This window comes from Triticum dicoccoides, chromosome 2B, assembly GCF_002162155.2.
Source record: "Triticum dicoccoides isolate Atlit2015 ecotype Zavitan chromosome 2B, WEW_v2.0, whole genome shotgun sequence".
Taxonomy (NCBI): domain Eukaryota; kingdom Viridiplantae; phylum Streptophyta; class Magnoliopsida; order Poales; family Poaceae; genus Triticum; species Triticum dicoccoides.
The window spans coordinates 822565069-822580619 of NC_041383.1; the positions used below are offsets into that span (position 1 = coordinate 822565069).

Genomic DNA, 15551 nt, shown 5'->3' on the forward strand with positions numbered 1-15551 from the left:
TTTGTTTCATTGGAGAAACAGAAGATGGGCTGCCTCTGTTTTGGGGCCGAAAAACTAAACTAGCACGCTGTGGAGTATCCTTATCGTTTTTCCTTGTAACTCAGTATATGTACTATATATGTACTTAGTTTTTTTTACAAAAATAATGGATATTCAAGTGAATACCCTTGAATTGAGCTGGGCCCGCCCCTGATCCCAAACATTATGAACTTTGAATAAAATCCTAGTTACCCCTAAAAAAAAGGCAACAAGAAGAATCTTTAAAAAATCTTTTTTTTCGGCAATAAAAAAATAAGTCAACATCACCTTTAATCTGTATCGGGTAAGTTGAGCGAACACTCAACAATGGAAACTTTATCTATCGATATTAACAATGGGGACTTTTTATTCGACCGTTTATTTCCACAGAGTACACCTCGAGATTATTTATTGGTGATCACACTTACACATGCATAGATCAAGAACCCACTCTTAACACGTACGGAAACCTTCGTGTGACCAGTCGTTTTTACTGTGATGCGAGCCCAGCCGAGAGCCCGTCTTTGAATGACCTCTGATTGTAGCAGTCAAGGTTGTTACCGTAGCCGACCCCAAGGATGTCACAGTATCGCTTATAGAACCCAATCCGGTCAACCACCTCGGGGTTCTGTCCCTTTCCGCACTCGATCCCACCGTTGATGATGTTGGTGATGACACCGTAGCCAGGCGACCGGTCGGCGGCGTTGTCGGCGGCAGACGGCGTCCACTGACCCGTGATCACAGCGTGCGACGCCGGCTTGTTATCTTGTGCCGTCATCCAGAACCACAACGCGGTCTTGAACGACACCGTTGGGTCTGTCGCCACCAGGTCCGGGTTGTTGAGCAGGTCCACCCCGATTGCGCGCCCTGCTTGGCCGTAGTTGTAGTTCCATGAGAGCTGGATGGGGCCGCGCCCGTAGTATTTCTTGCCGGACGCGCACGGCCATTCTGGCTTTGGGTCACAGTAGCTTCCCGGCGAGCCCTGCTCCTGCTTGAAGCAGTAGCCCCAGGCGTACGGTCCGTCGGGCGCTGCGGGCCACCCGCCGGTGGTCTCGTGGGAGGTCTGCCCGAGGAAGGCCGCCACCTCCCGCCTCCTCGTCTCCGTGCTCCCCGTGGTGCCGAATGACGGGAACGCGGCGGCGGCGGCGAGGAAGGCGTCGTACGTGTAGAACCCGCGGGCCTCTTGGCAGTCGTTGCGGTGGAGGAGGAGCCGGTCGAAGAGGTCCCTGGAGATTATGGACGACACGCCCCCGCCGGGGCTGGGGCCGGGAGGGGTGGGGCCGCAGCCGCTGCACTGGCTCTGACAGCCGGCACCGCAGTACGCGCTGCCGCTGCCACAGTACCCGAATTGGCTGCAGCAGAGACAGTTTGCGCACGCCGCGCCGCCAGCCTGCGAGCCGCACTGCTGGGCGTTCACAGCTGTGGCGAGCGCCGCCGCCAGGACGACGGCCAGGACGGCCACCACCCTCGGGGCTCTCAGTACCGTGGGCATGTATGGCTTCATGATCGATCTTGAGTGGTGCCTGATAGATTATGGCGCCAAGTGCCGCCATTTATAGGCCTTGTGTGGAGAAAAGTCGTGGCGTGCCTTTATACTAGAACAATCGTGTGTGTGGAAAATCGGTGGAGAATGGGCCTGGAGAAAGGTGTGTGCAACGCCATAGTACTCACTCATTGCTCATCGTTTGAATTCTGCTGCATGGCACGCCACAAATTTCCCTTATCTCCTTCATTACTACGCAGGACCATGTGACCACGTCTGCTCTCATAAATAGGCGAAATGGGCCGATCAACCACGTTCCACTGATAAATTAGTGAACACGCGATGAAGACGTAGTGGGATATCCTTGCAAAGAAACGTAAACTATGAGACTAACTTGTGTAGAAGGACTGTTCGTGCATAAAGTAAACACTTGTAACTCGGACAAACACATGGCAAAATCTTGTAATTTTAGCCAATTTCTTTGAAATATATGTCTTGCTAGATAAGATCGATCAATGAATCTCACGGCGGGCAAGGCAGGGGGTAGGGTATGATATGATCGATCAATAATTCTCACGGTCGGGCCACTAATAATCAACCACTAACTTCAATTCCGGCCACGGAGCAGAGCCTGTATGTGGGTGTATGTTGTTGGGCTACTCTACATTGCCACGTATGTGGACACGATACCTTATTTGTTGACCGAGTCTCTTACAGCTGTTTAGTTGCCTTTTTTTTCTATACTATATACTATTCCCTCAGTTCCTAAATATTTGTCTTTCTAAATATTTCAATAAGTGACTACATACGAAGCAGAATGAGTGAATCTACACTCTAAGATATGTCTATATACATTCGTATGTGGTAACCATTTAAAATCTCTAAAAAGACAAATATTTAGGAACGGAGGGAGTATACTATAAAAACACGCAAGTTTTATCTTTTTTACTGCCACCCCACAAGTGTACCCAGCCTGATTACTATCATCAGATTATTCCACCTAAACACATCTAACAGTCAAGATTATTCCACCTAATCTGATGCCCGTTGACGAACATGCGGAATCCGCCGCCCAAGCTCAGTTTACCGAGACACCGTCATGGGCTCGCTGTTCCTCTACACATCGACGCCTGCCCCTCCCCCGTGTCAGGTTCCCGTTCCAGGGGTGGTGGTCGGTGCGATTCTGCGCCGTGCTTTGCTTTGCCCCATTGGCGGATGCAGTGCGCGTGTGTGCACTGGCTTCGAGTCTAGCTTGGAGGCGGCGAGGTGGCTAGGCAGCGCTGCTTGCTCTGTTTCTACAGGCGCTGCTTGCTGTACCTGCTTCGTGTAAGTTTTTGCTCTAGCTGATGCTTGTCGTTTTGGATGTCAGCAAAAAGTTTGCAATGCAAGTGGCTGGTGACAACTTGTATAATTCGCAATTTTGTTATATCCACTTAACCACTTGGTGTAAATCTGATAGGTACTTATAAACTGCTTTTGATGTGTTTTCCTCGTGAACAAATGTAAATGATATAATAACTGAAATTTAATAAGGCTGTGTACTTAAAAATTTAGACTGATTCGATGCATCTTTAAAGATTGAACTGCATGGTATTATTTTCTATAGTTAGATCTTAAAGGATGTGTGCTTATGGTTCAGACATAATACCTTGCTATTTAGATATTGTGCCTATCATGATTTATTTAGACTAGCCACAATGGGTAGTTACATAGAGTAGTAACAATGCCCATATTACTACTCTATGTTACTACCTCTATAGTGTGGAGTAACATATGTGTGGTAACATGCAACACTTCATTTATTAAGCTATAGAGTCATCTTGCCTTGATATGTGTGATGTTACTCATACTAGTAGTAACTAGCTATGTTACCACATGCCTCTTTTTTTTCATTTATTGTTTGCCACATCATCTATTTTATCTAGATATATGTGATGTTATTATCTACGTTACTCCCACTGTAGGTAGTCTTAGCAATGTTGGTAAGTAAAGTTTGATTAATCCATTGATGTATATGGGTTTGTGTAAATTGAAATTGTGCGTAGCCTGATTTATGGAGCAATGGATAACAAGGTTTGAACTATATATTTTATTTGAGTCAAGGACTATTGAGTACCATAACTAATCCATTATTTTTCCATCTCGCAGTACTTTGTGAGCTGGGCTATCTGGCGTCATCTATGATGGGTATAGCTACTAAGGGATGCTTTGTCAGGTGAGGCAAAATTCGTTGTCGTCCATTTAACTTAAATCATGCTAAGCTTGATATGTACACCTCAATGAATGGTAGTTCTCCATTTATAAGTAGAGTCAAACTTTCTTATGAAAGCAAGATGCCCAATTTATATGCGTTGATTTGCCTGGTGCCATGTCGTGATTTTCATTACCAATATGCATATGGGTTAATTATCCTTTTGCCTTCAGTGGTGTCCATGTGCTCAGTTTTGCCCTCAGTTCTGAATCATGCTCAGTTTTGCCCCTAGTCTGTCCGCACCGACTCGTTCCGTGAAAGCTGCCGTCTCCGTCAGGTCAACCTGTTGACTCGACCCTTATAGGTGGGACCAGGTGGCAGAGACGCGCTACACGATCATACCGTTGCACGCGTGGCTTGTGGGACCCAGGAAATAGCCGTTGAGTAGAGAGCCGTTGTATGTGTGCGATATAAGCGGGCGACAGAGAGCGGCAGTGACCACGGCGACAGAGAGAGCGCGGTGGTGACCACAGCGACAGAGAGAGTGGCGGTGGGAAGATAGCTGTGGAGGGCGCGGCAGCGTTGGGATCCCCTTTGGCTCCGAGCTCGATGTCTTCTTCAAGCTCCCACGCCACCTCGCGGGTGCAGAGCCCGGCGCACGTGGAGATGCCGATCTTCGTCTGTCCGCGGTGTCGGGCGGGCGTTGATCGGAGGGTTTCTCACACACCGAAGAACCATAATCGTCTATTCTAAGTGTGCGGCGAGAATGGGGTAAGAATCGGGGTGTAACATCCCAAATTTTCAATTTAGAATGTTATACATAGATCATCATATGCATATCATATTTTATTGCATTTTGGTTGATCCTAGAAATTCTAAGAAACTCAAGGACCCACAGAGAGAGTTGGGGATTTCGTTATTTTTCATATTTGAGTTTTCTCAAATTTTTGAAAAGAGGATCATTTGGTTTTAATCATTTTCTCTCCGAATATTTCCACTGTTAAAGTAAAAGAGAGGAGATAAAATGACTTCTCCAAAAATAAAAGAAATATAGGAGGAAAAAAGTTAAAATCAAATAAGAAATTTATTTGGACTTTTATTTGTATTAGGAAAAAAAAATATGTTTTTCAAAATTGCATTAGTGGCCCAAATAAATGTTTACTTTGTCCGCAATATTATTAGAGGACCATGAAAATTTATTTCAGGATTTTTGAACTTTGTTTAGTATTTCCTTTGTTTGGTTTTCCGCATCAGTTTATTAAAAAAAGTGCACCGACCTAACGGGCCGTGACCGACCTGGACACCGCCAGGCCGGCCTTTAAAAGGGCGAGGCCCGACCCTGCCGCCAGCCCAAGTCGCCCCGCCGCCCGAACCCAAACCCTAGCTGCCGCCGCCGCCTTGTCCTCAATGGTGTTCATGTGCTCAGTTTTGCCCTCAGTTGTCAATCGTGCTCAGTTTTGCCCCTAGTCTGTCTGCACCGACTCGTTTCGTGAAAACTGCCATCTCTGTTAGGTCAACCTTTTGATTCGGCCCTCACAAGTGGGACCAGGTGGCAGAGATGCGCTAGACGACCAGACCATTGCACGCGTGGCTTGTGGGACCCAAAAAATAGCCATTGAGCAGAGAGCCATTGCGGGTGTGCGATTTAAGCGGGCGACAGAGAGCGGCGGTGACCACGGCGACAGAGAGAGCACGGCGGTGACCAGGGTGACAGAGAGAGCGGCCATGGGAAGATAGCTGTGGAGGGCGCGGCGGCCTTGGGATCCCCTTTGGCTCTGAGCTCGATGTATTCTTCAAGCTCCCGCACCACCTCACGGATGCAGAGCCCGGCGCGCGTGGAGACGCCGATCTTCGTCTATCCGCGGTGCCGGGCGAGTGTTGATCGGAAGGTTTCTCACTCACCAAAGAACCATAATCGTCTGTTCTACGTGTGCGGCGAGAATGGGGTAAGAATCGGGGCAATCGTCTGCTGAGATTAATTGAGCAATGGGGCAAACTTTATCTTTTTTACTGCCACCCCGCAAGTGTACCCAGCCTAATTACTATCATCAGATTATTCCACCTAAACACATCTAACAGTTAAGATTAATTTAATCTGATGCTACGATTATACCTAGCAATTAATCTCATTCGACGATTACTCTGCCAAACACGTCTTCCGTGGAAAACGTAATCCACTCTTCTCACAGCAATCAAACCCCACAGCCCGCTCCTCCCTGGGCTTCTTTCCATGTTCATCGCACCTTTCTAAGGTTAGATCGCCGCTGCCAGCCAGCCTACGGTCACTGGATCGAGGCCAAAACTCTCTTCTCCGGCTACTCCTGAAGCTAACCAACCACGCTGCATCCACCGGGACGACGATGGCCAGGACGAAGTCCGGCGTGGAGCGCAGGAAAGAGGATCTCGACGAGGCTGTGAAATTTCCCACCCCAATCCCAGTCCCCGCTGCCGCCTGACCCTCCGCTGCCGCCGCTTCTCCTCTTGGCCCTCGCCGCACACACATCGTCATCACCCAGATCGCACCCTCCCTCCAACCCAAACGCCCCATCTGCCCCACCATTGTCGGACGCCGCGTCATCTCGCCGTGACCGCCCGTCGCTGAACCCGCAGGCATAGAACCCGACGGAGCCGCATAGGCCGTTGACGAACATTGGGAATCCGCTGCCCAAGCTCAGTTTACTGAGACACCGTCGCCGGCTCGTTGTTCCTCTACACATCAACGCTCGCCCCTCCCCCGTGCCTCTCTCCCCGCCGGGGCAATTGCACCATTTTCGTGGTTGGGATCTTTGAGCAATTGGTTGATCTGTTTCGCGTTCATGTAGGTGAAATGTTTCTTCCTTTGGGTCGATGCTCTGGCCAAGACTCTGATGAATGAACTACAAGAAGAGCATGAATAATGGTTGCCCATGCTGGCATGAACGACAGTGGCCGCAGCACGAGCTCCGGAAGAAGAGACGGAGGGCGAAGCATGCAATGACAGAGAGCTAGATGTTGAGCATAGGATGTTGAAGAAGAAGGTTAGGAAGCTTCAAAATCAATCACAAATACCCATTTGCAATTACTTTTGGGCATTTGTAGGTATGGTAATCACACTGGGTGAAATGTTGAAATTGTATGGAAAGTCATGAATTAGGACTCCATGAATTATGGAGGAATTTGTAAGCTTGAAATTGTATGAGAAATTCACCTTGTTTAAAAGATTGGTCAAAGTTGTTTCAATGTTGAAAAAAGGGAGAAGAAATGACCAACATTTAAATATGTTGAAAAAAGGGAGAAGAAATGAGAAAATCAGAAACTTTGATCAATGAAATGCAGCTCTCTGCTCTGCCTTTGTGTAAAGAAAAGTTTTCTCTGTGGGCCAAATTCAGAGCGGAGAGCCAAGTGCCGGCTAGGCTAATGTGCCAACTGCATCCAATTAGGCCCATTCGGGGGTGGACAAATGAGTTCTCTTGCGTGTTTTTTTTTCTATTTTCTGTTCCGATTTAGTTTAGGCAGTAAAACCCTTTATTTAAGGTACTGAAACTTTCTGTGGAAGCTAATTGAATTATTCGAGAGCCAAACAATTATGTTTAGAATTTTTTTGGAGCTGTTAAATATTTAATAACAATTTAACTACTCCAATTCAAATACATCGTTATTTCCATCAAAGACCAAAATGTCATGGAAAATGTGCCTCAGCTATGGTAGAGGTTTACACCTGGTGCCAAAATTAATGAACATTTTTAAAGGGCATTACAATGAGAAAAAATTAATTTGTCTAAAAAATGAAGGGTGAAAAATGCACAAAAAATTGGTGCGGCTGGAACTCGAACCCATGACAGCGTGTGTTTGTGGCGTTTAGAGCTGCGCTGCTAACCGCTAGGGCAGATGGAAAGACTTTGACATGGCTAGGGAAGTAAGCTATACATAGTGAGACCGTGAGTTGGTTTAGGGTTTTAAAACACATGTTTGTACTTAATGTTTGCACACGCGTGGGAGTGGTTTTCCTTGGGTAGCACAACTCCGGCACGATAGGCGGATGAAGGAAGGTCGGTCCGTTGTACTGCATCTTCACTTGGTCGCTTGGAAGGCTCGGTCGCTTGGGTGTTTAAAGTTGGATAGAATGGATATGGCTTGGGTGGTGAGTATGAGTGGAAGAGAGGCATATAAATAGATGTGTGGGTGGGAGAGGAAGAAAGAAGGGATGAGAAAGGTGCGTGTATTAATTCGGACGCGTGTGTGTATCACCCTTAAGTTTTTACACAGAAACGATGGGGCGATGGGGCGCATTAGGTTCTTTAGGAATAAGTACAATCAGTGCAAAATTAAGACGGTATAAGTCTAACTTGCCCTCCTCAAAGTCTTTCACTAAGGCCGTAAAGTCAGATTTGATCACGTCCCAAAAGGTTTGATAGAAAAGGAAAGATAATCCATCTGGGCCAGGTGCCCCATAAGCATAAGAACCAAAAATGTCCTCTTTAATCTTTTCTTCAGAGAAGTTTTTCTGCATGTTGTCATTCTCCTCCTGAGTGACTAATTCTTCCTCCTCCCAGAAGGAAGGACCCAGCTTGATGTTATGTTTAACTTCATATTTAAACAATTCCTTACTGCACTACGTGATATTAATCCGTGTCATCCCCTTCCTGTTGTAGGTTTGCAACAGCTTTGCGGGACATGAAGGTGTGGGTCATGAATGTAGTTCCAATCGACTCAGCTCACACGTAGCAATCATATATGAGCGCGAGCTTTTTGGACTCTACCATGACTGGTGCGAGTCGTTTAGCACCTACCCGAGAAGCTATGATCTTGTCCACGCGAACCATCTCTTCTCGAAGATTAAGAAGAGGTAATGGTCTTTTCACTATGGAAACCGACATGGCATGAAAACCACCATGACTGATCAAATGATGTTTATCCGGCTAAATTTATGCATGAAAAAAACATGTTGTTATGGTTGTCGATAGAACAAGAGTTGAAGTCTGACTCGAGTGCTGAATGATGTTGCTGTAGGTGTGAACTGTTGGGTGTGATTGTGGAGGTGGACCGGGTAGTGAGGCTGATCGATATGGAAATGATACGCGAGGTGGAGTCAATCGTAAAGTCGCTGCACTGGGAGGTCTGACTGTCATACTCCCAGGACAATGAAGGCTTTCTGTTTGCGCCAGAAGACCATGTGGCGACCAAATACTTGTTCGAGTTGATGGGAGCTAAAAAGGGGAAGAATCTGGATGAAGCATGCATCCATTGATATAGACACTGTGTTTGTATAGCATAGCATAGTGAGATGATATTGTTACTGTCAATTTTGTTCTTAAATTTGCAGAGCAGGCTAGGCATTGTATGTGATGTGATGTATGTATGTAATGCATGATGATTATTGGTCATGTTGCTACGGCTCTGCAAGATTGAGCCTAACATACATACATACATACATACATAGCTGGTAATAAGATCAACAAAGTCGCTGATGAGGTGCATGCATTTATATATTTGTTTTGTTGAAAATCATTTCACAAAGTTGAGACATTTTTTTTGTTTTTCAACCTCAAGCAGTGCCTGGTTTTGATCATTATTTTTACTTGTAGTAGGCCTGAGAACATAGCAAGATTATGGGCCATTTGGTTCGTTGCCTCGTTCATGTTTGGTGCATGTCCTGAGGCTGGTGGCATCAGCCTGGCCTAGAGAATAGGAGCAAGTAGTCCTATAAAACCAAATGCTTTGATGACACTATCAAAGCGTTTATTCCAACTCTGAGAGGCTTGCACCAGTCCATAAATGGATCGCTGGAGCTTGCACATTTTGTTAGCACCCTTTGGATCAACAGAACCTTCTGATTGCATCATATACAACTCTTCTTCTAGAAATCCATTCAGGAATGCAGTTTTGACTTCCATCTGCCAAATTTCATAATCATGAAATGCGGCAATTGGTAACATGATTCGAATAGACTTAAGCATCGCTACGGGTGAGAAAGTCTCATCGTAGTCAACTCCTTGAACTTGTTGAAAAACCTTTTGCGACAATTCGAGCTTTGTAGATAGTAATACTACTACCTGTGTCCGTCTTCCTCTTAAAGATCCATTTATTATTAATGGCTTGTTGATCATCGGGCAAGTCCACCAAAGTCCACACTTTGTCCTCATACATGGATCCCATCTCAGATTTCATGGCCTCAATCCATTTTGTGAAATCTGGGCTCATCATCGCTTCCTCATAGTTCGTAGGTTCACCATGGTATTGTAACATGACTTCCAGAACAGGATAACAGTACCACTCTGGTGCGGATCTTACTCTGGAAGACCTACGAGGTTTGGTAGCAACTTGATCTGAAATTTCATGATCATCATCATTAACTTCCTCACTAATTGGTGTAGGAATCACTCGAACTGATTTCTGTGATGAACTACTTTCTAATAAGGGAGAAGGTACAATTACCTCATCAAGTTCTACTTTCCTCCCACTCACTTCTTTCGAGAGAAACTCCTTCTCTTGAAAGGATCCATTCTTAGCAACGAATATCTTGCCTTCGGATCTGTGATAGAAGGTTTACCCAACAGTTTCCTTTTGGGTATCCTATGAAGACGCACTTCTCCGATTTAGGTTCGAGCTTATCAGGTTGAAACTTTTTCACATAAGCATCACAGCTCCAAACTTTTAAGAAACGACAACTTTGGTTTCTTACCAAACCATAGTTCATAAGGCGTCGTCTCAACGGATTTTGATGGTGCCCTGTTTAAAGTGAATGCAGCTGTCTTTAATGCATAACCCCAAAACGATAGTTGTAAATCGGTAAGAGACATCATAGATCGCACCATATCCAATAAAGTGCGGTTACGACGTTCGGACACACCATTACGCTATGGTATTCTAGGTGGCGTGAGCTGTGAAACTATTCTACATTGTTTTAAATGAAGGCCAAACTCGTAACTCAAATATTTTTCTCCATGATCAGATCGTAGAAACTTCATTTTCTTGTTACGATGATTCTCCACTTCACTCTGAAATTCTTTGAACTTTTCAAATGTTTCAGACTTATGCTTCATTAAATAGATATACTCATATCTGCTCAAATCATCCTGTGAAGGTCAAAAAATAATGATACCCGCCACGAGCATCAACACTCATTGGACCGCATACATCGGTATGTATTATTTCCAATTAGTCACTAGCTTGTTCCATTGTTCCTGAGAACGGAGTTTCAGTCATCTTGCCCATAAGGCACAATTCGCAAGCATCAAATGATTCATAATCAAGTGATTCCAAAAGTCCATCTGTATGGAGTTTCTTCATGCGCTTTACACCGATATATGACCCAAACGGCAGTGCCATAAATATGTTGCACTATCATTATCAACTTTGCATCTTTTGGCATCAATATTATGAATGTGTATTACTACGATCAAGATTCAATAAACCATCAACATTGGGTCTATGACTGAGGGAGTCCTGGACTAGGGGGTGTCCGGATAGCCGAACTATCATCTTTGGCCGGACTCCTGGACTATGAAGATACAAGATTGAAGACTTCGTCCCATGTCCAGATGGGACTTTCCTTGGCGTGGAAGGCAAGCTTGGCGATACGGATATGTAGATCTCCTACCGATGTAACCGACTCTGTGTGACCCTAACCCTATTCGGTGTCTAAATAAACCAAAGGGTTTTAGTCCATAGGGCGAACAACAATCATACCATAGGCTAGCTTCTAGGGTTTAGCCTCTCTGATCTCGTGGTAGATCTACTCTTGTACTACCCATATCATCAATATTAATCAAGCAGGAGTAGGGTACCTCCATCGAGAGGGCCCGAACCTGGGTAAAAACATCGTGTCCCTTGTCTCCTGTTACCATCCGCCTAGACGCACAGTTCGGGACCCCCTACCCGAGATCCGCCGGTTTTGACACCGACATTGGTGCTTTCATTGAGAGTTTCTCTGTGTCGTCACCTATAGGCCCGATGGCTCCTTCGATCATTAGCAACGACGCAGTCCAGGGTGAGATTTTTCTCCCCGGACAGATCTTCGTATTCGGTGGCTTTGCACTACGGGCCAATTCGCTAGGCCATCTGGAGCAGATTGAAAGCTACGCCCCTGGCCATCAGGTCAGATTTGGAAGCTTGAACTATACGGCCGATATCCGCGAAGACTTGATCTTCGACGGATTCGAGCCACGGCCGAGCGTGCCGCACTGTCTCGATGGGTACGATCTAGCTCTGCCGCTGAACAGTGCTCTGGAGGCCGCACCAGTGCCCGCTCCGACCCTTAATCCGGAGCCGGTTTTGCCGATCGAAGACGGTTGGTTGGACACCGCCTCGGGGGCTGAAATCTCTACGGCGATTGAGCCGAACATCATCCCTGTCCTTTGCGAAGCTCGTGACTCCCAGGTGCTGGACTCCTTTCCGGACTCCGAACCTCCCGCGCCCCTGCCAGTCGAATCCGACTGGGCGCCGGTTATGGAGTTCACCGCGGCGGACTTCTTTCAGCACTCGCCCTTTGGCGATATCCTAAACTCATTAAAGTCTCTCTCTTTGTCAGGGGAGCCCTGGCCAAACTACGGTCAGGAAGGTTGAGATTCGGACGACGAAGAAATTCAACACCCACCCACCACCCACTTTGTAGCCATTGTCGATGATTTAACCGACATGCTCGACTTCGACTCCGAAGACATCGACGGTATGGACGACGGTGCCGGAGACGATCAAGAGCCAACGCCCACGGGGCACTGGAAGGCCACCTCGTCATATGACATATACAAGGTGGACATCCCAAAAGATGGGAATGGCGATGGAACAGCGGAGGACGACCCTCCAAGAAACAACCCAAGCGCCGATGTCAGCGGCGCCGCTCTAAATCCCGCCACAGTAAAAACGGTGATTCCGGCACGGGAGATAATAACACCCCGGACAGTGCCGAAGACAACCCCCTCCAGCAGGATTCAACGCAGGAGGAGGGAGAAGCCAGCCCTCATGATAGAGCGGCAGACAGAGAGGTAGAGGACGATAATTATATGCCTCCCTCCGAAGATGAGGCAAGCCTCGACGACGACGAATTTGTCGTACCTGAGGATCCCGCCGAACAGGAGCGTTTCAAACGCAGGCTTGTGGCCACGGCAAGCAGCCTCAAGAAAAAGCAGCAGCAGCTTAGAGCTGACCAAGACTTGCTAGCTGACAGATGGACTGAAGTCCTTGCAGCCAAAGAGTACGAACTCGAATGCCCCTCCAAAAGCTACCCCAAACGCAGGCCGTTGCCTCGATCAGAGGAAGCACCCGCGTCACCAGCGCACGACATGGCAGACCGACCACCCCGTGGCCGCGACAGAGAAGCCTCTCGGCCCTCCGCTCAAGCCACGCCCCGACGCCGCTCAAAAAGTACCAAGGCACGGGAGAACACGCTGGACTTGCGAGATATACTGGAGGATAAGGCAAAGCAAACAAGATCGATCTACAGATCGCGTGGGCGCCCAACGACTCGGGATGATTACCGTCACGCCGGATACAGCAACCCCGGCCGAGCCGAACACAGTAGACAAAGCTCATATGAGCTACGCTGTGACATAGCCCAACACAGAGGCGCCGCACACCCACTAAGCTTCACAGATGAAGTAATGGATCATCAAATCCCTGAGGGCTTCAAACCCGTAAACATCGAATCATACGATGGTACCACAGATCCTGCGGTCTGGGTCGAGGACTATCTCCTCCATATCCACATGGCCCGCGGTGATGATCTACATGCCATCAAATACCTCCCACTCAAGCTTCAAGGACTAGCTCAGCATTGGCTCAACAGCTTGCCAGCACGGTCAATTGGTTGTTGGGAGGACCTGGAAGCCGCATTCCTCGATAACTTCCAGGGCACATATGTGCGACCACCAGACGCCGATGACCTTAGCCATATAATTCAGCAGCCAGAAGAATCGGCCAGACAATTCTGGATGCGGTTCCTAACAAAGAAAAATCAGACCGTCGACTGTCCTGATGCAGAGGCGCTAGCGGCCTTCAAACACAACATCCGCGACGAGTGGCTAGCCCGGCACCTAGGACAGGAAAAGCCGAAATCCATGGCAGCCCTCACCACACTCATGACCCGCTTTTGCGCGGGAGAGGACAGCTGGCTAGCTCGAAGCAACAACTTGGCCAAACACCCTGGTAGTTCGGATACCAAGGACAGCAATGGCAGGTCGCGTCGCAACAAGCATAAACGCCGCATTAACGGTGACAATGCTGAAGATCGATAGTAAATGTCGGATTCAGAGGCTCTAGACCCGGTCAGCGGAAGAAGCCATTCAAAAGAAATACCCAGGGCCCGTCCAACTTGGACCGAATACTCGATCGCTTGTGCCAGATACATGGCACCCCCGAAAAACCAGCCAACCACACCAACAGGGATTGTTGGGTGTTCAAGCAAGCAGGCAAGCTAAACGCCGAAAACAATGACAAGGGGCTGCATAGCAATGACGAGGAGGAGCCCCAGCCGCCGAACAATGGAGGACAGAAGGGCTTTCCCCCACAAGTGTGGACGGTGAACATGATATAGGCAACCCACATACCCAAAAGGGAGCGGAAGCGTGCACTAAGGGACGTATATGCGATGGAGCCAGTCGCCCCGAAGTTCAACCCATGGTCTTCCTGCCCGATCACCTTTGATCGACGAGACCACTCCACTAGCATCCGTCACGGCGGTTTCGCCGCATTGGTTCTTGACCCAATTATTGACGGATTTCACCTCACTAGAGTCCTGATGGACGGCGGCAGCAGCCTGAACCTGCTTTACTAGGATACAGTGTGCAAAATGGGCATAGACTCGTCAAGAATCAAACCCACAAAGACGACCTTTAAAGGCGTCATTCCAGGTGTAGAGGCCAACTGTACAGGCTCCGTTACACTTGAAGTGGTCTTCAGATCCCCGGATAACTTCCGAAGGGAAGAGTTAATCTTCGACATAGTCCCGTTCCGCAGCGGCTATCATGCACTGCTCGGACGAACCGCATTTGCGAAGTTCAATGCGGTGCCGCACTACGCATATCTCAAGCTCAAGATGCCAGGCCCTCGAGGAGTAATTACGGTCAATGGAAACACCGAATGCTCTCTCCTAACGGAGGAGCATACGGCGACCCTAGCAGCGGAAGTACAAAGCAGCCTCTTGAGGCAATTCTCGAGTCCGGCTACTAAACGTCCGGACATCGTCAAGCGCGCCCGGAGTAACCTACAACAAGACCACCTGGCACGTCTCGAACACGCGTAGCAATGCGGCCCCAACCCCAGCCCTCGCGAAATTGCGAAGCCAGTACTACACGTACATAACTACGCTCTGGAGATACCATGGGCATAAGGGGAGGGGCACGATCACGGCACGCCCAGAATGCGGCTCAACCGCACCAGGGGCTCCTGATTGTGTCATTCTTTTTCTTTCTTTTTTCTCTTACTTTCAGGACTCCGTTTCCAGAAGCCCTGTCCGGCACTAGCATTGTCGAACACACGATGCAATAGCCAGGGAAGCAGAAAGCTACGTCGAATGTCCAGGTGGTCTCTACTACGAGCATTATACCTGTTTTACATACCATCCCGCAGCTTACCCCTGGAGGGGGACATGTTAAATAGTCCCATCCCTTGCTTATCGCACCATTTGTATCGTCCTGCCTTCATTGCAGTTTCTTTTGAATAAACAATATATAGCTCTTGCCTAATATTGCATTCTTTCCCATTGTATATGTTCATCTATGACATTGCGCAACCATACAATTTGGTACGGCCACCACACCAGGGGCTTATGTACCCCAAAAACATGGTGTGACATGTCCGAACACTTTCACAAGTGCGGCACCCCGAACTTATAGCATTATATGCATCGGCTCCGAATCATGTCTTGGGTCAATAGTTGGGTTT

At 47.8% G+C, this 15551-nt stretch overlaps 1 protein-coding gene across 1 annotated transcript; it reads right to left on the reverse strand.

Annotated features, from left to right (window-relative positions):
• Positions 1 to 316: 316 nt before the first annotated feature.
• LOC119366634 (26 kDa endochitinase 1-like) lies at positions 317 to 1555 on the reverse strand. Its single transcript, XM_037632399.1, has one exon. It carries the CDS (start codon positions 1520 to 1522, stop codon positions 509 to 511), a length of 1014 nt encoding a protein of 337 aa, XP_037488296.1. The 5' UTR covers positions 1523 to 1555; the 3' UTR covers positions 317 to 508.
• Between the last annotated feature and the right edge of the window lie 13996 nt (positions 1556 to 15551).

What these genes read in the sequence shown, in the direction of transcription:
- LOC119366634 (XM_037632399.1), bottom strand. Translation starts at nt 1,522, where the DNA reads ATGAAGCCATACATGCCCACGGTACTGAGAGCCCCGAGGGTGGTGGCC.